This window comes from Pelecanus crispus, chromosome 9 (assembly GCF_030463565.1).
Source record: "Pelecanus crispus isolate bPelCri1 chromosome 9, bPelCri1.pri, whole genome shotgun sequence".
NCBI classification, from domain to species: Eukaryota; Metazoa; Chordata; class Aves; order Pelecaniformes; family Pelecanidae; genus Pelecanus; species Pelecanus crispus.
In genome coordinates, this window is record NC_134651.1 from 29,945,712 (window position 1) to 29,969,134 (window position 23,423).

Genomic DNA, 23,423 nt, shown 5'->3' on the forward strand with positions numbered 1-23,423 from the left:
GTCATGGCGGTCCACTCCATCTGGGTGTCCTTGCTTAGTGTCTGCAGACGGAGCTGTGTTGACCCTTTGGGGATGATGGTGCTTTACTCGTGCTCTTTGTCTTACCAGGGTGAAATAAAACAAATACGTGCATCAACAGTCGTTCACAACCGGAGTGCATGTGATGGAGAAAAAGGTGTTTGCGTCGCTCCTCAGAGACGCAGTGGTATGTGTCTCACGAAAAAACGGTTAAAGGACTGAGCAAAAAATGACTATGCAGTGATGTTATGCTGCCCTCACGTGGGTATTTTAGAAATATCCCAATCAACAATCCCAACCTGCACTAAACTAATGCCTTAAAACTCTTGGGCATCTCCTCCAAGAAAGCCCCTTGTAAACACAGTGGGTTTTTTTAAACCGCTTCCACGGCCCGCGCGGCCTGTGGAGGGAGAGAGCGGGGGGAAAGAGGAGATCCTGGCCTTGGCTGCAGCCTCCCCGAGCCGGGCGGGCAGGACGCTCTCCACCCGGCACTGGAGCTGGCTCTGAAGGGCTCACTCGTCAGGCTGTGACCCCCCGGGACCGAGCAGCTCCCGAGCCCGGCGCGGCGCCCACCCTCGACCGCCGCCAAACGCCACGGCCTCACCTCCCGGCGGGGGGGGGGAGGGGGGGAGGGGCGGGGGCGGGGCCTTCCCCTCCCGGGCGGAGGGGGCGGGACCTGGCGCCTCACGGCCGGCAGCACGGGGGCGGTGTCTGGCGCGTGCGCGGGCCGCGTCACTTCCTCTGCGGAGAGCGCTGGCGCCGGGGACGGTCGGGTCGGGTCGGCGAAGCGGTGGCGGGGAGCGGTGCGTTGGGACGATGAGCGACAGCGGGGAGCAGAACTACGGCGAGCGGGTAATACACGGAGCTTGAGTGCGCTGCCCGGCCGGTTCCCCCCCCTCCCCCCTCCGCTCCTCTCTGGACGGCGCGGCCGCCCCCGTGTCCCGGTCCTGCGGCCTGGGCGGAGCGGGTGGCGGAGCCGCTGCGGGAGGGGCCGCCGTGGCGCGGCGGGTGAGGAGGCCCCGGCGGACGCGCGGGAGGCCCGGCGGGGCCGGGGCTTGGCGGGGGGAAGATGGCGGCTGGCCCGGCCGGGAAAGCGGTGGGGGCGCGCGGCGGGGACGCTCTAGCTGCCCGCCCGCCGGCGCGCTCCATGGTGAATCTGCCCGGCGCCATCTTGGGCTGGTGACCGGGCGCGCCGGAGAGGGACAAAATGGCCGAGGGCGGTGGGGCTGCGTGTCCCGGGCCCTGCCGCTGCGCCCCCGCCGGCGCGTCTCTCCCTGGCGGGTCTGCCTTGTCCCTGCCCCGAGCGTGGTGGGGCTGCCCGAGAGGGTGCGGGGTACGGATTGTGGCGGGTCTGGGCGGCCGCTGCCAGCTCCCACCGTGGCGCCGGCGAGCGGGCAGGGGGCGGCCGCCTCCGCCCCCTTGTACCGCCCGCAGCAGCGCTGGGGGTGCACGGCTCTTCAGCCCCCTCCGAGCTCTCAGCCGGGCTGTGGCGGTCTCGGCGGGTGCCGTGGTGCCTCGTTCTCCATCCCCCAGCCCTGTTAGGTAACGTCTGGGTAGGGAAGGAAAATCTAGAGCCGGTAGTAGTCTGAGCCTTTGTTATACTGTCTCCAAAGCTGCATTGCAATTCACTTTTGGTGAATTACATTTTAAATTGAGCTCCGATTTGCTGCTCCTCGCGCTTGCTTGCAAAATATTGACTCTTGCTTCTTGACGTAGTTGCAGCCTTGCATCTAGGTGGCTTGGTCTCTAATTTAATTTAAATGTGACTGCGATAGTCGAAGGGTTAAACCTCAAAATGAACGTGCTCGGTGCTAGGGCAATATCCTTGCTTTGTGAAACCTGCAGCAGACGTTCCTTTAAACTGCGTAGTTATTGCAAGATGTTACTGTCTAGATGGAATTTTGCTAATACCGCAGTAGATGACTTGTGAAGCTTCACATATATGATGTACATCTGCAATACAGTTTACCTATAGTTGTTTTTTCTTTAGTGAATCAGTCTTGTTTTCCTTTGAGGTCTTCAATTTTTACTGCAGCAGGCAAGTGCAGTGCAGGGGTCAATACTGTGTTTTGGTTTTTTTTCAGTATCAGTCTAACTTTTTAACTTACTGCAGTGTCAGAGTTGTGGAAGTGATAAGTAGTTTAAATCTTAAAACTTCACTGTAGGTGGAAAAAAAAATGCCATTCTGAGTACAAAATTGCAATGTCTTTCTTTGAATATGGCATTTTCTTATTCAGATTCACTATAATAAGCTTTAGTAGTATGAGTGTTTCTACTTCAAGGTAGGTTAGGTTAGAAAAATTTGGTCTCCAGGAAGCTAAAAATGCTTGATGGAAATGAATGCTGAAAGATAGGGATTAAAGAATAGACTCGTACTACCCCCAGTATTATCCTTTCATTGATGTCTTCATGTCACTCTTACAACTGGTATATTTTTAGTGAGGGACTATTATTTCTGACTAGCTCAAGGTGGATTTCTGTGTGTTAGTTTTTTAAAAAGTTGATTTAATTGCTGTTGTGCAAGTCAGACTGAAAACCAATTTAAGATGGTAGCCTAAGTTTAGTGAAGTTTGCCAGGGTAACCTGCATTGTATTTTCAGTCAGAAGGAATGGAAGTGTTAACACCTTTACAGCAAAGTGGGTTTGAAGCATAATTGTGCAGGGTATGATAGGACAGCAATTGCTGTCCCACCTGCGTTTCTATTTTATCTTTTCTGTACTTCTGTTAAAAAAAAGTATAAATCATGTGCATGCGGTCTTCACCAAGGCTTAAAATGAGTTATGTCTGAACTTTTGTGAATCGTAAATAGGTAAGTTGTATGCAATGTACATGTTTGTAAAACTAAAAGATGAAACCATAAAGCTACAAACCTGCTATTTCAGAGTAGATCAGGGAGTGGCTTTTCTAATGTTATTGCCAGTGCTATTTATGATATTTTTTGCTTATTTAAGGCTTATATTGTACCAAGTCAGTGGCTTTCTACTTTTTCAAGCTGGAAGCACTAAAGTCTCTGCAGAGTAGAAACAGTGTTTGGGTAAATAATCTGGGATACAACTTTACAATGCTCTGTTAAGCTGTTCCAAGTCCATGCTGCCGACAAGAATTGTGCTCCTGAAAATGCGTTCCTGTTTTCTCCCTTGTACTAGTGTTTGTGTAGTCAGTCAGATCTGGGTATTAAATCAGCTGAAATTTTTTTTAGGATTCCATTTCCAGCTGCATTGGTTTGCAGGCTTGACTTGATTGTGTAGCCACAAGTCTGAATGTCAGTATTGGAGATGAAGAAGTACCAGGTGCCTTTTGCAAGTAATGGGACTCGCAGCAATGCAAACTTAAACTGGCTTATGTCACAGTTCAAAAAGGGGGGGGAAAAAAAAAGAAGAAAAAAAATCCCCAGTCAAATTCTCTTTTACAGTTTATACTTTATAATGGGATTAAACTCTGGAAACTTTTTTTAACTGAAGATACTATAAATTATTAAATGCTACCAATACTTCAAATACTGAACAGTAGGCTGTAATAATTGCCATGTTTTTCCAAGTCACTTCTATTTTGTTTGCAGTCATTGAAATTTTGCTCACTGAAGTATATGTAATTCAGACATGGAAGGGTTGGAAAGAAGACTAGTTAAAAGTAGTGAGTCTCATCCTGTGAATTAGTTAATACTGATAGTAATTACTTGGTATGTGTCTGATCAGAAACTGTTTAATATGGTAGTCAGGCTTCTTTTTTTTTTATCAGAGTAACTTGAATGGTACAAATGCTCAATTTATAGATCTACTTACAAGGTACTTTACACGTTTTCAAAAAATGCATTTTGTTACTAAGTTGTGGAAAACGGTTTAAGGAAGCAGTTTGAGAAGGTTAGAAACAATCTGATAGCTTGATGCCACTGAAAGGATAGGTCATTATCTGTGTTCCTCATTCACCAGCTGGCATTTGATCTGACCTCTTGGTGGGCTGATTCAGTACCCTCAGCTGTCAGAAAATTGTTTGCTTTTTGCTGATGGATTAGTTTCCTGCCAGCTTGGTGCACTGAATGAGGCCGCAGTGTCAACACGAGGGGCAGAGGTGGTGGGAGGAAGCTGGGTTTCCATGCTTGTGGTCTGTTAGCTTGATTTTTCAAGACACATTCTTGTCTTGTCTTTGGTGGAGTTTGGAAACTGTTGTGGAAAGGGGTTATTCTGCTTTCCCTGTGAGTGGATTGCCAGCCACCCCCAGCGGTGATCTGATCTGGTAATCATGTGCTTCAGGGGTAAGAGAGGCAAAAGCTGTTTTTTTTCTGTTGGATCATTTGCTAAATTCAGTAGTAGAGAGGTTGAGGAATGTGAAGTGAGTGCAATTACACCTTGAATAAATCTGACTGTAGATTTGATAGTGTAATGTGAGGCTGCATCTTTCTTTAGGAAAACAAGTGGAAATATGTAAGTTTATAGGGATTTAAGATTTTAAAAATACTAATAATTTTGACTGCATCTTATATTATTAAGTAGCTGAAATCTGTAACTTGTATTCCCACGAGGAAAAAACAGATCTCAGAAGTGCAAAGAACACGTGGTTCTCACGTACCTTACAGCCACTTCTGTCCTTGGAAACCTTTTCTATCTACTGCCCCCAGAATAAGCCTGTTGTTGTGACATTCCCTGCTTATAGAGTAGATGGCTGTAATGCATCTTTATGAATGTGCTTAGATATACTATCATATAGAGATGTTAAACATATCAATGTGTGTTACACATTGTTTTTAATATGCTTAAAGTATGGAAAGAATAATTTGGAAACCACAAGCCTGGACTTCAGGGCTTCCACCTGAATTCCAGTAATGCCTGACCAAAGGGGAAGAACTGTTAGTAAAGATGAAGGGATCTGGTGGTTTTTAAAATATACACGTCACAATTCAAGGTTAGAAAAAAAATGGTTATTTAATAGCGAACACCATTCTTGATCTGCTTACTAGCAGGTTTTGAATATAGATAGGATAAAGAAGGTTGTTTCTTCATCTCTCTTCTTCCACCTGTCGTAACAGGAGCCTACTTTGGCATTTTTAAAAAGCTTAAAATTCACAAAGCGAAAGAGCAAAAGGTAGAAAAAGAAAATGTATTAAGAACAACAAAACTGGATGGAAGAAACTCTCCAATTTAAGTGAGCTGTGGGAGTGGCTTGTGTGAACCCTCACAGTGTCAGTATAATGAGGTGTAAACTAAGTTTGGAGTGTTGCAGGCTCCTGGTGTTTGGAATTTTGGGTAGGAAGGATTTCCTGGGGGTTGGGATGGGGAGGGTAACAACTTTGAAATTTTAGGGGTTATCACCAGTCTTAGTAATATCTGGAGCAGGTGAGGTGCAAAGAATTAATTCCTTTGAGGCTGGAAGTAATAAAGAAGTGGCATAATCCTGTAAAATGTGGTAGATAGAAGATGATCTGGAAACAAAATGTGGATGTTTAAAAACTGGAAAATGTTGTAAAGTCCAAAGGAGCTAGATGAAAATAAGTCAGCTGCTTAATTTTCTGATTTAGATATACAGTTGTCTTAAAGGTTTTTTTTCTTCCGAAGTTTCTTCTCAGATCCTAGCTGTCCAGTTTCCACATCAATCTTAACATAATATTGCAAAGATGGTACAAAAAAATGTATCGAATAGATGAAGATTTCAGTCATTTGCTTATGCTAATACTGTTTCTCTATTGACTTCTTCAAAGCTTATTGATTTCTACAAACTCTAAAAAGGGGTATGGGGTATGTTTATGGGCAAGATCCTCCCTGCTGCTTCCCTCCCATCATGCATTTCTTGTGTCCTTTTCACTGTTAGACCACCTGTATTTGGATGTGGCTCCTTCTGTCCAGCCTGAATCTGTCAAGAGTGTTGTTTTGTGAATGGAAGTATTTTTCCTCAAATGAAGAACAGCCTTAGTTTTGTGTTTTATCCCTTCTTCCATCTTGCTTTGTCTAACTCTTAAAGAGTTGAAAACTTCTTACGGCTAAATTAATACATTAACTCAGAAGTCATCTCTGTGGATTGTTTTGAAGGTAGTAATGGATTTAGGTTAAACTTGTTATTTGTAACTTAAATTAGTTCTCAATATTTGCACTGCCCTTTGCAGGGTTAGTATATGAGGTGGCTATAGTTCAGAACACCTCCTTAAACACTTTGACAGAGAAGAATATAGCCTTGATCAACTTTGCTTTATTTCTGTTGCTGCTGGTATTAATTGGAAATCTGCTTTATCCTGCAAGTTGTGTCCTGTCCCCTCAGTGTTGTATGGTAGGCAACTGTAAATAGCTAAACTTTGTTTTAAGTTGTACGGAAGTGGCTTAAGCACTAATAAATACGGGTTTAGCAAATGAATTTCTGAATGCTTGGTACGGAATGCCCATTAAGTTGAATGTTCAAGTTTAAGAGATGTTACAATGATAAAACAAGTGATTTTTGAGAAAAATCTGGTATTCTGGTATTGTTAGTGAGCATTCTTGATCAGAATGGATAGAAAATTTAGAGTTGTTTGTTTTTAGGAAAAACAGAATTCTGCTGAATTTTAAAATTTGTTGTGAAATAAATACCTCTAGTGTGTTGAAACTAAGTGTTTAAGCCATGTGACTGAAGTTAAGCATTATACTTATTTAAAAAAAAAAAAAAGGAAAATGCTAGTTAGGTGATATCATTACCAAAGAAGAATACAAGTAAATAATAGAATAGGTGGAGTATTATTCCAGAACAGTGTTTGAGTGTTTTGCACAGAATTGCATTTTCAGTTGGTGGAAAATTATTATTTACTTGGAAGCATGAAGCCTCCATATGTAATCACACTTGTGCAGGCAGAGTAGGCATGAGTGTGCTCATAAACCTTCAAACTAGGCCTTCTAAACTGCAAGAATGTCCCAAAGTAACATAATTCTAAGTCATTGAAGGACCAACTGTGTTGTGCTTTCTGCATTCAAAAAACACATCAGTTAGTTGTCTCTGGCCGCAGTAGGGACCTTACTTAAATCACTTCTTGTTGATTTTGTCTAAGTATGTGGCTGACAGTGCAAAGTATTTTGAGTTTCCTAATGCTAGAATTCATTAATAGATATTCAGTTGACTCACTGTGCATTTGGTGTTAAATATAGGCATAAATAGCGAATTCAGTTGCTTAGTACTAAGTTAAACTGAATTGACTGAATCTGTTTATAAAATAATAGGGCATTTGGTAGATTCAATTCTTGAACTGCATATATAGTAAGTCCACAAAACATTTTTTTTTTCTAGTTTCAGTTTTGGCACTAGAATTTATCCTGGAGTTTTTAAATATTCTTCATCCTGTTCTTTTTCTATTAAGGTTAATGTTGAAGAAGGAAAATGCGGAAGTCGCCATTTGACAAGTTTTATAAATGAGAATTATTTGAAGCTCAGGAATAAGTGAAGCTGAAATTTGAAAAAAAAGAAAGTGAATGCATGCTAATTATCAGACCAGAAGTCCCACTTGTAGAATATTGAGCAATTTGTGTGAAGTGGGGAAGATGAAAGAAGTCAGAATTTGAAACGGAAGAATGAAGAAAAGGAATAAAAATGAAGTTAAGATAAGAAGTAATCTGGAATCTGAAAGCACTACGCTAAGTAATTACTAGTCTGTTTATGTGTCCCTGTATATTTTGCTAAACATGCATGCATTATCTGTTTAATAGCAAAAGTATATGCAGGGTAAAGAAGTGTCTACCAGGGAAAAAAAAAAAAAAAAAAACTTCTTAAAAATCGAGGCAGTTCTAATGCCAACTGCCTGGACACATAGATATGAATTTTTACCATTTATTTCACTGGAGCTTGTTTACAGACCTTAGGTAAATGAGAAATTGTGTACAAATTAGGCTTTCGATATCTGCGTGCAGGAATCCCGTTCTGCTTCCAGAAGCGGAAGTGCTCATGGGTCTGGCAAGTCGGGGAGACACACCCCTGCAAGATCTCGATCTAAGGAGGATTCCAGGCGTTCCAGGTCAAAATCTAGATCCAGGTCTGAATCCAGGTGAGTTTATTTCTTTTACCTCTTCCTCTTCTTCACAAGTCAGATCATTATGTCAGAGGTGAACTGAAGTCCAAGGTAGCCAAATTCTGTTTCCAGAAGTAACTGATGATCTGTGGACATTGAATATAAAGGGGCATTTATGGTTTCAGGATTTGAAAAGATAAACTATCAAGTTGGATCTTTTTTGAGCTTTTTCTAAGAGGTAGTCAGCTATGTAGCCTTTTATCTCTGCTGATACAGTTTGGAGGTAGCCTGCCTTTTAAGTCTTAGAATAATGGCTAGTTTCTGAGCATGAAGCATTTGGAACTCTAGATGTTAGCTTTTCTGTGCATTAAAAGAAATACATGCATCAGCAGATTTTCCATTTTAGGTCATGTTAATCTATTACGTTTTCTCACTGGGAGCAATTCCATGAGGCAGTAGAGATAAATGTGAATTTCAACAGCCATCTCTCTGACCTTTTAAATATATATTAACTTGAAAAATAACAGGCTGGAAAGCTTTAAAGATCAGACAGCTTTCCAGGCTCTCAAAAAGAGTTGTGGAGAAAGTAGCTTGCTTATTGTATTTGTTACGTGGCAACACAAATGTGCACTGTGAAAATGCCTTTTGCACTGTATTACCTATCCTTATACTCTTCTGCTAAACAAACTGTGTGCAGTGACAGAATTCTTCTTAAAACTGTTAACAGACATAACTGAGACATGAAATATGCTGATAGTCTAATAATAAAGACTAAATGTCACTGCTAGCCACTTTACATTGGCTTTACCAGTTGTGTCATGTAAGAGGTACATATTTAATAAAGAATGAATAGAAATGCAACAAAACATGTAAATAGGTGAATGATGATATTTTCTTAAGAGGTTTAGATAATTGAGTGCTGACTACAGAAATTAATGTGTTGATAGTTCCTTTACTCATTTGTAAGCATTCAGGTTAAAAACCATCGGTTTCAGTGTGGGGTTTCCAGTTAAGCTGTTCACAATATACTTTTTATGTGTATAAGCAATTAATTAGTCTTGCCAAAGCTTGGGGGTCAGGCTAAAGGAAGGATGACAACTCTGGAAGACATTGTGCTATTAGCAGTCACTTGTGATTGAAAACACTATCAGATACTGTGTTTAGGTCTCCTTGCAAGATCAAAGTGATCAGTTTGAAAGGCGCTTGTTGGGAAGGAAAATACTTGGGAAACTTTGACAGCAGAGGAATGGGCTTGTTTTTTCTGTGTACTTCAGGCAGTCAGAAGTGCCAAATCATGCACTTGGCAATCCCTGTAGTGCAAGAACAAATATGTCAAATTAAATGAATAAATACTTGGTAGAGTAATAACTGCTTTGTAGAGTATGAAATTGGAATGACCTCTGGAATTGCTAGTAGTGAGAGATTCATAGGACAACTCAGAAAGGGTCCAGTCCAAAATCCTGCTCAAGGCAGAGTCAGCTCTGGGCTCAGACCATGTTCTCAGGGCTTTATCCAGTTGGGTTTTAAAAACCTCAGAGGATGGAGACTGCACACCACTTTTGGGGAACGTTTTAATTTTAAAATAACAAGCAAGTCAGGACCCAGCCCAGCATGTCCTTCTGCACCTTAATCCATAACCCCTAGGGATTCTGTACTCTTTAAAGCACTGTGTTTCTCACTTACAGTGTCTAATAGCATCTAAGAATGCAATCACAAATTGTATAAAATGCTGGAAGAAGCAAATACAAGATCTAGAATTTACGAGAGACATGGCACATAAATAATTTACTTTTACAAGAAATCACCCTTTAAATTATACCCTGGCAACTGACTTTTTACTTTTTGATGAACAAAAGTAGAAGCTTGACTACCGTGGCTTCCTGAGCATTTAACAGCTGTCTTGAAAATGCCTGTGGCTGGAAATACTGGAATTATATTGCAGAGTTAGTGTGTGTTCATTAGCAGATTTGGGCAGAATTGTGTCAGAACATATTTAGAACCAGCATAGTTATATCTCTTTTCAGTGCTGTCACATGTTTGGATGTGTTCATGAGCAGGTCATCTAACTCTGGCTCTCACCAGAGAAATAACCCTGTGAGAACTCTTATATTTCTTGGTAGTTTCTATTGCAAATGTATTTTTGAGTTACCAGCTTTATAAATTAAACTTTGATTTGGGAACAAATATGTGTCTTGGTGTATTTATCAGTTGGGGTGTGGATATACTTGATTTAAAAATCTGCTTTTATTGAAGTTTTCAGCAGCAGCATAGCAAGCTTGTTGTCTTTGGCTGACTGTGAAGTCTAAACAATTCTTACAGAGGAGTAGGGTTATCAGCTGTGATGGCTTTGCAGCAAAGGAGAATAATGGCAGTATGACATTTAAGGCAGGCAATATAAGCAGTGCCTATTTAAGCCTTGTTCTCTCGCATAATGAATTGCCTGGTTTACAAGTCTCCAGCTCTTGTTCAATGTAATGGGTGCATTCTGTTACCTGGAACATCAGTTCTGTGTTTGCCGCCTTTTTTTTTTTTTTTTTTGGTACGTCAGCGGTTGAAATGTGGCTGTATGCATGTGTTGAACTTCTTTTTTTATTATTATTATTTCTGTCTTTTTTTACTGTCTTTCCTGCCTTAGGGAAGTTCTCGCTCTTTTTTTTTTTTTTTACTTTGTAGCCTAAAATAATTTATTCTTTCTAAATACACAGTTAGAAGTATTGTAATGGGACATGCTGAAGTCATTTCTCCTGGACATGTATACATGCTTCAAGCTGAGGAAGGTTGAGGAGGTTGAAGATTTTGTTTTAAGGAGGCCTGTAATTTGCAGAGTGTATATCGTGCAGTTTGGCTGTCTGGTAACACTTAGCTAGTGAGAAATCCTGACTCTGGAAGAAGCTGTTAAATGCTCAGGAGTAAAAACAGGTTCAGGTTAAGAGCTTCATTCATGCCACTGTAGTGGTGGTGGTACTGTGAAACACAGTTGTGCAATGATGGTAGCTTATGGTCTCAGTCAGTACTTAACTACCTTGGCTTCCACAAACTAGAGGAAGGACATTTAAGACACAAACAAGAGCCTGAAGATTAACAAGTTATGACTAAGAGCTTTTAAATATTAAACTGTTTATTACACTTAGCCTTGCAGCGATTTTCTTTGTAGCTGTGTGGAATGCAGATTATTCAGTGACTGCCATCAGCAGGCCAAGCTCTGTATGCCAGTTTAAGTGCCTGCCCAGCTTTTCAACTAAGATTGTGTCAGGAGGGCTGAGGGTTTAGTAGAAGGAATTGAAGTGTTTCAGGGCCTCATCTCCATGGACCTAGTGCTGGCAGAAAACATTTCTGGAACTGTTGTGAGGAGGTCTGGGCTGAAATTAGTGAGCAGTTGCACCTTTGCCTAAATACACTTGAAGTGTGAACATGTAAACATTCATCAACAGCTAATGTTAAGTAACTGTTGAAATACTAGAAGGTAAATAAACCTAATACTGCATAATTTCTTCAGTCATGTTAAGCTCTGTTTCATGGGCATTTGCCAGACTTCTGTGCTTGTAATTATGCACTGTGTAAAAATTGTGTTTGCTTTTCAGTGTCACTGAAAGCAGTGTTATGCAGAGTGCTAGAATAAGCAGAGGTGTGCGCCTCTGCAATTGTGCGTGCTTTTGTGTGAAGTTGTATTGACTGTTTACTCCTGTTCCCTTTTTCTGTTAAGTCTTCAAAAGAAAGCCACCCCAGCTATTTTTACTTAAATACTACGGTAAAAGCTGTGAATATTCTAAGCCTATACTGTGTCAAACCAAGATAGCCTTGTTAGAGAAAGTTAAAAGCTATTGGGGAACTAAAAACTAACTAAAATGGAAGATAAGATTCCTGTTCTGCAGTAGAAATGCTCTGAGAGCATCTACAGTAATCTGATTGTAAAGATTTAGTGCACGATCCTTGAGAGTAGTGACTATATTCATTATAGCTGAATCATGTGGTACTGCAGGTTTTTAGAAAATGGTTATTTGGGCTTTTTGTTTGTGAATATCTGATGTATTTTTGAAGGGTTAAAAAAAACTCAAACCAACCCAACACTACCTTTTCCCCTTTTTTCCTCAGATCTAGATCAAGGAGGAGTTCCCGTAGACACTACACAAGATCACGCTCTCGTTCCCGCTCTCATAGGAGATCCAGAAGTAGGTCTTACAGTCGGGATTATCGGCGACGACACAGTCACAGCCATTCACCCATGTCTACTCGCAGACGTCATATTGGAAACAGGGTATGTCTGTTACAGAAGTGGATGACTTGTATGTAGTCCTGAATACACCCTGAAATCACACAATTTATTGGGGTTTTCCAGAAGAACATTCTGCTTCCTGCTCAGATCTGTTTAAAAGATATTGTTGATGTTAATTGTCACTTGGCTTTTGATAAGCTGTGGATTTCCATAAGTTTGTGTAGGATTGTGGGGCAGGGGTGTCTTGTTTGATTGGTTTTTAACAGATGCCTTTAGAAGTGCTACTAGTGCAGGCTGTTGTCACTATACCTGCTGTAATAAATGAGCTAATGTATGCAGCAAAGGATGGGGGTAGAATTAGGAGGGAGAAACATTTGTGCTTTTCTTGATGAGAAATTGTGGAAAACTAAAACATTTCATTAAAAGCTGTTTTGATGGTGTCTTTTAAATGAGCATGTAAACCAGCTTGCATTTAGCTGCTTTATAGGCTCAGGTGGCTGAGCACAGTGTGGTTCATGCTAAAGTAGGGGGGGAAAGTGTTAGCTAATACAAATGAAGATACGATCCAGGCCTCTGTGTGTATATGTATCTCTCCACATTCAACAGTCATCCGCTCACATTTGGAGGGAAAACTTTTTAAATACAGTACCTGTTATGTGTTGTAACTGTAGTTTGTACAGCACCCTGAGAAACGCAAAGTATTTTTGTGAAAGGAGGCTTGTGTATCTGTAGGTTTGATTGTAATAGTGTCTATTAGGAAGTTAACCCAACCTGAATCTCGGTAGTATCTTTTTCTTGTTGCTTTGGCTTGAAACTCTGACACTCACAACTTGTGAAATACCTTGTACTGCAAATACAAGCAATTTTATTCTAATACCTATCTATCTGTCCCTTCCTTTAGGCAAATCCTGACCCAAATTGTTGTCTTGGTGTATTCGGATTGAGTCTGTACACCACAGAAAGGGATCTGAGAGAAGTTTTCTCCAAGTATGGTCCAATTGCTGATGTTTCCATTGTGTATGATCAGCAGTCTCGGCGTTCAAGAGGATTTGCATTTGTGTACTTTGAAAACGTTGAGGATGCTAAGGAAGTAGGTTGGGGTGCAGGATGTATGGCACGTTTGCTGTGTTCTCAGTTGCTGGGATGTGTACTCTGTAACAGGATATAGCCTGGGGAAACTCACTGTTTGACCTTTAAAATGGTATAGGAAACTTTAACATTAATTCCTTTTGTCTGTGTGAAATAATCATAATGCAAGCTAGTCCACAGTATCTTTCCTGCCTTCTCAGGGCCTAAGAAATACTGGGCACCTCATAATAAATGTCAGAGTCTTAGTTCAAAGGATACCTACTGTGTACCAGAGGAGAAAGTGGAGAGTCATGGTCCCTGTGCAGGCTGAGCTGTTGTGCAGTTCACAAAAGCAAACTTTGGGCTAGCCATAGCACAAACTAACCCAACAAGAAAAGAAAATAGAAACACAGGCTCTCTGTTTCAATTATGAGATGAGAGTTCCTTCCTAACTCCACTTGGGATCTTCTATTTAATAACAGGCATGTTCAGAGTGGACCAGCCAGCCATTTCAGAGTTCTCTGTAGGAGTGCTAACATGCATTCTTCTGACTTCTAACACTTCAGTCTGAGAGGGGGGGAATCTTTTCTGAAAATAAAAGGCCAGGCAAATGTGTAGTGGCTTCTTGGTCCCTACAGATGTCCATGGGAAACCCTAAGGGATTCAGTGAATTGAAGCAGTGTCAATACCATATAACAAATTACAGGATTTATGCTTAAAAGTGCTACAGAATGAACAGGGAATTTTATACTTGCCAGCTATAGAATTCTACACTCAGGCCAGCCCTTGGTGAGCACTGTGCTTATGGGCTGTAACTAGGCTTATATTCTGCATAAATTCTACAACTTAAAGTCTCTAGTGTCTTCTTTTCCAAATTCAGCATGAAGGCTTCCATGTTATGTTGGAGTTTTGGATGTAGGTCCTGCTACTTGGCAGAAAAAACCAATAGTTTTGTTGGTTGCTTTTTTTTTTACTTCAGAATTCCTTATGACATAGGTATTACTATATTCAAGGTTTTGGTAGGTTTTGAGGATGTATTGGAGGAAAAAACCAATGTAACACAGAAGTGTTAACTTCTAAATGCTTTGCTTCGTGTTGCATGTTGGAGTAGTTACATCTCCCTACATAAGCATGTTCAAAGGTTCCTCTTAATCATATTAGGAACAGGGGTACTGAAACAATTGTTCAATTATGTTCCTTTTAGACTTTTTATGCAATACAAGTCACATTTTAAGTGGTTATTGAAGCTTATATCCAGCTGGCCTAGAAAGTCTTGGAGCTTAGGTTTGATGTCATGTATAAGGCATAAATGAAACTTGGACGTGCATCCTAACTGAGCCATTTTAGGACTTTTCTTAATACTTGAAGCAGTGGTTAGAAACTTTGGTAATAAATTTCATATTTGCAGCTAATTGTATTTTATCACCTTGCTCAGGCAAAGGAACGTGCCAATGGAATGGAGCTGGATGGAAGAAGGATTCGGGTAGACTTCTCCATAACAAAAAGACCTCACACACCTACCCCTGGAATCTATATGGGAAGACCCACTTAGTAAGTTACCTGTGTGTGTTTTTTTCCAAACCAGTATGGGATAGGATTAATTGTCTTGTTTTGTTAAAAACTGTTGTATATCCCCTCTAAGAGACCTGATTCTGTGTGGTTTTCCTAGTTTATCAGGCTTTTGCATTAATGTGCTGTTCTGAAAGCTGTTCCCTTGCTTCTGGCTTGTGCACTGTACAGTATGTGGATGTTTCAGTACTAGAAACTAAAATACAAAAATGACTGTTGATGCCTAATTATGTGGGTTGTTTTGTTTTTTTTTTTAAAATGTCTCCTTAACAAGAGCTGTGCTAACACTGATGTTACCTGGCAAAGCTTCTGAAAACTAAAAAAATCAACTGATAAAGGAGGCTCTTCAGAATTTTTAAAAAAGATGGACTACATGTGGACAGCCATCAGTAGTAATGTGTATCTTTCCAGCTTTTTAGATAGGAGTTAATTTATATAGCACTTGTCAGTGACTGATCTAAGGTCAGCCTGGATTACAGTGAGCAGAAACATGTGCTCCTTAATTATACAGCCCAGACATGAGCTATCTAAATGTTTAAATAAGTCTACAGTAAGATTTTTTGACAATTTCTAAATTATTTTGAGTTGTCCTATGTACCTTCAAATATTAATGTCTTTTGCAAGCTCAAATTTTCAAGGGTGAATTAGCAAATACTAGTTAAACAGCTGTGTGGTGCAGTTTGCCCTATCCACAGAGTACACTTTTGACTTAAAGTTGCCAAGAATGCAAATTGTTTTCCCAAGTAACTTCCCAATTGTTTTCCCAAGACTTTCAGCGTATGGTACTGGTGGTTATGTAGTTGATGTTGAGACTGCAGGTTTTTTTTAATGGGAAAGTTCTTCCAAAAGCAGCTGAGAGTTAAAAGTGAATGAAGAGTTGTCACAGAATGGAATTTCTCACATGTGTGTGATGTCAAAAGGTTAAGAGGTTTCAGACCAAGGAGGAAAGTAGCTATCTTAAAGTTCGAGCATTCTAAAAAGCAATTATTTAAGTAGTTCTGTTCCTGTCTGCACTGATGGCAAAGTAGGAGTACTCAGAATCATTTCAACTGTGAAGATGCAGGGTAATAATATAACCCAGTTAAAACGGTGTATACTTGACTGACTGTACACCGACTGAAAAGCACTGCAAACAATATTAATGTTTAGTATTTTATTAAATGTAATTTTCTTTCACTAATTGTAGTGGCAGCTCACGACGACGAGATTACTATGACAGAGGGTATGATAGAGGGTATGATGATCGTGACTATTACAGCAGATCATACAGGTGAGTCAATGTTTGTAATATTCGACTGCTTTTTAAACTGTGCTTTCTCATCTACATTTCCGCCTATATAAGTTAAGCAGTTCATCCTACATATGCATGCCAAAAGTTTTTTTGAACTTGCTGTCATCCTGATATCTTACTATGAAGTATTTACCAAAATGGCTGCTCAGTACAAATCAGATTGGTCAGATTGAGGAATCATTTGTGATGTTTAACCTGTGGCATGAGTTAGTCCATAATGGTTTGAATCTGCATTAAGTTTTGAAAAACAAGGTAAATATGTTCTCTGTACTCTCATTTTAAAAGAATCTTCTGTTGGTTTATCTGTTAGCATGGAAATAGTGGGAACACAGGTGCAGATCTAATACTTGAGTTGGTATTATAGTGCCAACTTAGATTTTGAACATAATGTAGTAGACAAAAGGTGCCAAGTTTCAGTGGTCACCAGTAATCCCCTACTAATAATTCCGGCATCTCAAATGGTGCCAAAAATAAGGAATCGGGGATTGGAACATTACCTGTTCTGTATTGGACATTTGCATAAAAAAGCTTTTTTAGCATACTCTGTCAGGTTGGATGTGTGTGTTTTACTTGAAGGACTTACGCCTCCTATTTCTGTCTGTCTTCAGTCTAAACTTCTGTTTTTGACAGCATAGTAGTTAGCTGAAGGAAGTGAATATTCAGGTGGCAATATACACTGTCAGAGGGGTAGTAAAGCTGATCAAAATCTGTTGAAAATATGGTTGGTATGTAATTGGCTTTGGTGATGGAACAAGTTTGTCTTCTGGATTTTTCATTAAGACTGCCAATAAGACTTGTCCCCTGTGAAATCCTCACAATTTCTGGGGCACTATTAAGTTGAACACAGAGATAGGTGTTCTTTTTTTTTTTGTCTGCAATTACCAAACGTTCCTGTAGCTGCAGAATTCTATAGTAGTACTTTCTAAGTGGTTTGCAAAGCTTAAATGCATCAGCAATGGGTGGATTTATGATTGTTCTCTGATGGCAACTGTGTATTCATGGAAATACGTGAATTCAAATTGCATTATTACATTATAGCTCAAAGACAAAGGAAATAATGAATTCTGTGATCTTAGCTTTCAGTGTACTCTTCTGTTGCTTTCTAGGTGTAGAAAAAAATACCATCTTTATACTTACATTGATAGCTGTATGGTCATTGTCAGTGACTGAGGGCAGCTATCTCCTCCTTCCCCTCCTACTGCTTTCAACCAATCTTTCTCCTTCCTGGGCTGTTGGTGTTGCTTCCAATCTCTGCCCTCCTTGCCTTGCAGTTATCACTTAAATCAGGTGCCTTGCTTCTACAGTGCTTAAATGCTGCTGTGGACGGGGAGGGGATCAAGGTGCTCTACATCATCACAGTGAACACAGGAGACACAAGTGTTTTCACATTTCTGGGAAGCAGTCATTAGGGCACTTCTGTGCCTCTAACAATCCATTCTCTTGAAACATCAGTGGTTTGAACATTTTGGAGAACTGGAGCAGCTAAAATCTGAAGTTGATACTGAGCATACAAGAACCAAGACATGTTGGTTTTCATCTTGCTGGCACTTCTGTGTAGGCTTTCATGGGAGGTAGATGTGACCCAAAAGTGGCTGTTGACCAAACTTCCAGTATGTTTCAGAGCACAAGGTACAAAAACTTGCCTGGGATAGTTAACATAGCCTCATCTCATTTAATGAGCTAAAAATAATGAACCGAAATCTAGTGGGTAAATTAACTGAAGCATCTTGCCAAAGCATTGGGGAACAGAAAAGACTTGCAACTTAACCTGCTAAGCAGTCTAAGTGGTGCTTCTAGCTTGCTTCTCCCACTTTCCATTTTTTTCTATGGGGTTCTGATGTAAGCTTATCAAAATGGCAAAGGCATATAAGGACCAGCAAAAGGTGTGGGGCTGTGCAGTGTTTGGTAAGAGTTTTACACTATCAGTCTTTCTTCTTGCACTTCTTCATAGTACAGATTTCCTTTTTATTCATAAAGGGTCAGTCAGGGTTTACTGGTTGTCCTTGAAATCTGTTGTTTGTTGCTTGTGTGTTCTTAAAATTTAATTTATTCCTTGTTTAGATTATGGTATGACCCTAAGTGCTTGAAGTGTTACCTTTTTCATTCCTGATAGTGAACAGTGGCTCAGATGTTTGTAAAATGTTATCAGAAGTTGTAATTACATCAGTTCTGGGTGCATGCCAGTGAGAATAGTTGCAGACTGTGATAGTGACTGAACATAAAAAAGAATACATGCATTAGATGAAGAAGAGCAGACTAGTGAGAAGTGATGTGAGAAGATAGACTACATAGTGTACTAGTTTGAGTGTAGTGTATCAGAATTCATGGCCATGTTTCGATCCAGCTCTTTGAGGCAGTCAAGTGCTGGGCAATGTTCTGACCTTCCTACACGTTCTCCCATCCTGTGTCTTGTGAACTAGGGCTTTTGGGTGGAAATACTCAGAATATTGACAATTCCAGCAAGGGTGATTTCCATTTCCTATCTTGGGGGGGGTGGGGGAAGTCAACAAAAACCCCACACCCCAATATTTTAAAGCTCACTGTAGAACCTTTATATAGTGTATTTTCATAGCAGATACTGAAAGGGTGAAAGTAAGCCACAAATGATATGTGTGTGTCTACTTTAAAAATATCATGGTCTACCCACGTTAGATAACTGCTTTCTCATCCTGCAGATATTGGTCATTTGAGGGAGAGAGAGTAGTGTTGTGTATGTCATGAGTGCTTCCTTGAGGAAGGGAAAGTTAGAACTGTAAAGATGCAGTAGAGCATTGCATACTAGTACTCCACCCTAGAATATCAACTGGGAACAATTTGCATTTTTCCCTTCCTTGCCCTCTGTGCAGTAAAGCCTTCAGGGAAATAAAATTTCAGATGGGAATTGTCATGTTAAAATCTAGTTTCTTCTCATTGCTGTAGGATGCTGCATCTTGTCTAGAAAAGTATCTGTAAACTGAAGAATAACCTTAAGAAAAAAACCCCACTTGCACACTGGCTAGCTACCAAATGGGGAAGACTTTAAAAAAAAAAAAGACCTGCTCATTGAAAGTGTCATGTTGTGTTTTGGGGGTTCTTTGTCCTTCATATGATTTATGGCCTTTTTGAGCTCTTGAGACATCTGCGGCAGTGACTGTTCCATGACCCAAAGTTGATTTAGTCTCCTCCTGATAATGCTTTGTTGTATCTAAATTTGTGGAGGTACCAGCCCAACCACTTAATATTGTTAAATACTATAATATATTGTTTCATTTCTAGACAGTGTTTATATAAGGAGAAATTGTGCCACAGTTCTTAAATGCCCTTGTTTAAACATGATTGTGAAGTGTTAAAATGTAAGGATGTGGGGTTTTTTCTCTGCCTCCATCCTGGAATCAATTTTTTGCTCAGGACAGTGACTTGATCTTGCTACTTAAAAAAAAAAAAACAACCCAAAACCAAAGAAAACCACTTGCCTCGAGTGGGTAGGCATCTGAGAATAGAAATGGTCTTAGAAGCAAAGGCTATGCACTGATCTTAAATTGCTGCTCATTGGAGAGTATGACATTGTAAAATGCAACATTGGTAAGTCCTCTTCAACTGTTCCTTGACACCAAGTTTAGCCAACGCATTTTAGGAATACATGAAAATTAACATAGTGAAGTTATTTAGTATTATGCAGTGTAGGAACCAATGTTTTCTTGTCTTCACATGACTTTCTTATGCTTGATGGTGCTTTTTGCTTGTACAATGAACTTCTTATTTTTAAAATTTTCAAAAGTTGTTCTCCTTTTGGATTCACAGAGGAGGTGGTGGCGGAGGAGGAGGAGGATGGAGAGCTGTTCAAGACAGGGATCAGTTTTACAGGTATGACAGGAAAGCTTTCAGTGCCTGGTCAACAGTGGAAATATTCTTCTACATGGTATTTTTTTAGTATTCTATGAATCAAGACTAGGATATCTTTAAACACATTAACAGAAACTGGGTGGATGCAGAGTACATGCAGCTCTTCAGTGAGGGGGTGGAGTTGGTTGTAGCAGTGACTGCTGCTCAAATCAACTTGTCATCTTGAAAGAAATAATTCATATTGAAAGTTCAGGTGTGATTTGGCTTACACTGTTTGTTTGGGATGCTCTTGGCTTGAAACACTAAAATTGCATGTAGCCAAACTGTGAATGAGACAGTGCTTATATTTCTTCCATTAGTCTAAAGCAGTGTTACTCTGACCTGGTAATAATAAGAGTATTAAGAAAACTCACATCTTTGCTTTGTTATCCAGTAGAAATGTTAATCAGCTCCTTATGTGCTCATTAGCTTTCCCAAGTACACTCTTGATACCAGGATCGGGTTAGAAGTATCCACATAAAGCTGCTGCCACTCATCTGCCACAGGCTTTAACGAAAGGATTGTTTCTGTTGCCCCTTTTCACAGGAGGAGATCACCATCCCCATATTACAGCCGAGGGGGCTACAGATCTCGATCCAGATCTCGATCCTATTCACCTCGTAAGTAGTCTTAGAGCTCGCGTATCAAAAGCAAATTTCCACTTGGCCTGAACTACTTCTTTTGAAGTTTTGCATCCATAAAGACTTTTTTTTGAATGACAGTTCCTTTTAGTGTTTCATTGAGCAACTGGCAACCTTGAGGACAGAGCAAATACTTAGTTTGCAAGAAAAAATACCAACCTAGGTAATACCACTTGTTAAAAAGTCAAGAGGTACCATTTCTTTCTCTGAAACTCTTAAAACAGGAGTTCGTAGTATGCTGACAGTTTGGTTACCTCTCTAACAGCAAGGCCAAATTCACAAGCCTCGCATGTTCTAACACTGAAACTAAATTTCCCAACATAAGTTAAAGAGGAGGTTAACTTCATCCAAGGTCCAAATAGTGCTTTTTTTCTGAATTGCTTATTTGCATGGAAGATAAAGCTGCATTTTGATGGCAGAAATTTAATAAAACACAATAGCATTCCTAGCATACCCCCTTTGTAAGGGATACAGAGTGAATGAATAGGTTGTGTTCTCATGTTTACCCTTTGTGTCCAAATGAAAACAAGTGTAACTGCTTTTACTGATACGTAGGGAAACTTGCCACCACGGAACAATTACAATGTGAATTCTCATTGCGCACTGAAACATCAGCCCTGAGCATATGACGGGAATTGGAGGTTTTCTACACAAAGGAACTTACTGGCAGAACTGTACTGACTGCTGGACTTTGTCATAGACAAATCATAAGGCTCTCGAATTCGATGCAAATTTGAGGGGTGGCACTGAATTTAGATAGAAAACTTAAAAATCTGTCAATCCTTGGAAGTCTAATAGTGTGCATATTTTGTTTTTTCTTTCAGGTCGCTATTAAAGCATGACATGTAGAGGAATTTCTAGCTACAGCCTTTGAGTTGAAATTGCAAGTTTGTGGACAATATTTTTATTGTCTCTTCTGTTTAAACAAGTGAACAGTGCCTAGTGAATAGGTGACTTTTACACCTTTTATGAAGACTACTTCTGTGATGTTACATGCTGTTTCATTCTGCATATTTGTGTAGTTTGGTTCTTTGTTTCGAGTTGTGTTTTGAAAGGAGTATGTTTTGCATGTATTTTTTTAGTCTCAATTTTGACTCCTGAAAGGTTTCTATTGTAAAGAAAAACTGTTCAGTTAGTTTTTTCTACTGATTCCAAGGTATTCTGAAGATCAAAGCCTGTGTAAAATGCTTTCAAAAAGTGAAAAATAAAAAGTTTGTTTTTTCTTTTCCTACTTACTTTTGCCAAGTATAAGTTGAGTTGAAAAGAGACTACAATACTTATGCTGTGTATTCTGGAATAATGTTGAAAGCCCAGAAGTAAAATTCACCCTAATTCTGTGTTGCTGGGTAGTTGTTCTCTAAATGTAATACCTTCAGGTATGTAAACCCAGTGCATAGAGAAGTCAGTGTGCAAATTGTACAGCAGCAGGAACAAGAAATGTCATTCAGCAGCGCTGTACCCATGGGGCAAGACTTGTAATAAACTCTAGGTAATGCTGTTGAGCTTTGAGGTGGGTGAGCTGTTAGCAGATTATCACCTATAACATGTAGACCTTTAAATAAGGAGAGAGCTTCAGTGGAAGTAGACAACCATACACTTAGAGAAGGCAATGAAATAACACTTAGACTGCCCTGATTTTTCTTATTTCTTCACTGATGATTGTCCTTCTTCTAAAGAGTACATCTTTATCCACATGTGGCTAAAATCAATATAACTCTCAAATTGTGCTTTTCTACCAGTATAGTAGCATTTTGCCCACTCAGTGAACTTCATGCACTTACAGCAAAATTCTGTGCAAGGTTTGAAAGTACTTTTGTCAGACTTCCCTCACTTTGTATTATAGCTCCAGTGGTGACCAAGCCTGGAGGACTAGAAAACAGGGCAAGAGCAGTGAGATGCTAGGCTACATCTGCCACTGTTCCCTTGGCTTTTGAACACAAGTTGCTTTACTTTTTTTCCCTGCATAGCAATTTCCACACTTTTTTCGTGGACTAAGAGCAGTTACAAGACCTTGTGGACCTGCAGCCTCTTGACCTTTATTTGATGATTTTCCTCTGTTCCTGCATAAGAATGGAACAGACAGCTCCTCTCCATGTATGTGTGTGCCACTTCTAATCAGTGGCCTCCGTTGTCTCGTCTTACTGTGGTTTTCAGATCTAGTTAGATGTTTGTATGGAAATGTTCAATAACTTGGTCTGTTCTTTTGATGGTGGGTGAAAGGAAGGACCAGGATGGCAGACAGTGTTCCACAGGGTGAGGAACCCATGGGTTTATATAGTAACAGAATGTTGATTTCTTTCTGAGCACCATCTCACACCCTGGTTTGGTTCTGTTACTACTGAGCTGAAGGTTTTCTTACAGCAACTTCCAAGGGCTTGTGCTGGAGGATGAGTGGTCAGGAGCCTGCCTCTGTGGTCTTGCTCTCCTTAGAGAATTTAAAACATGGCTGTATGAGCTGCTCTGCTGGCACTCAGCTATAAAGAGAAGTGCCACCAAAGCCATCACAAGTTGGGATTTAAGCAGTAAGCCTCTTTTACCCCCAAATTTTTATTCAGCAGAACTGTTGTTAATAGTCTTGTCAGCCTAACAAAAAAACAGAGGTAATGCCAGGGCAAGTGCTTGCTTACTCTGAGCTACATCCCATGTCTTTTAGGAACAGGCAGTCATTTGCTGTCCCATGAAAGATAAATGCACTTAAGGTTGTTCATTAAGTGCTCCTAAAGTCTATTTCTCACTTTTAAAATTGGCACTGAATCGCTCATTTTGGTTTTCAGCTATTAAGTTATCTATTGGATTTAAAAGATCTT

The 23,423-nt window shown here is 40.1% G+C and overlaps 1 protein-coding gene across 2 annotated transcripts; it reads left to right on the forward strand.

Annotated features, from left to right (window-relative positions):
• Positions 1–787: 787 nt before the first annotated feature.
• TRA2B (transformer 2 beta homolog) lies at positions 788–21,847 on the forward strand. 2 transcript variants are annotated; one of them, XM_075716411.1, is made up of 9 exons: positions 788–870; positions 7,876–8,009; positions 12,066–12,228; positions 13,088–13,276; positions 14,690–14,805; positions 16,010–16,093; positions 19,895–19,957; positions 20,522–20,595; positions 21,441–21,847. In XM_075716411.1, the coding sequence occupies exons 1-9, from the start codon at positions 835–837 to the stop codon at positions 21,449–21,451; spliced, it is 870 nt and encodes a 289-aa protein (XP_075572526.1). In that variant the 5' UTR covers positions 788–834; the 3' UTR covers positions 21,452–21,847. The 2 variants fall into 2 exon arrangements, with proteins under 2 accessions (XP_075572526.1, XP_075572527.1); XM_075716412.1 differs by lacking the exon at positions 21,441–21,847 and having other exon boundaries at positions 20,522–20,603.
• The last annotated feature ends 1,576 nt before the right edge of the window (positions 21,848–23,423 follow it).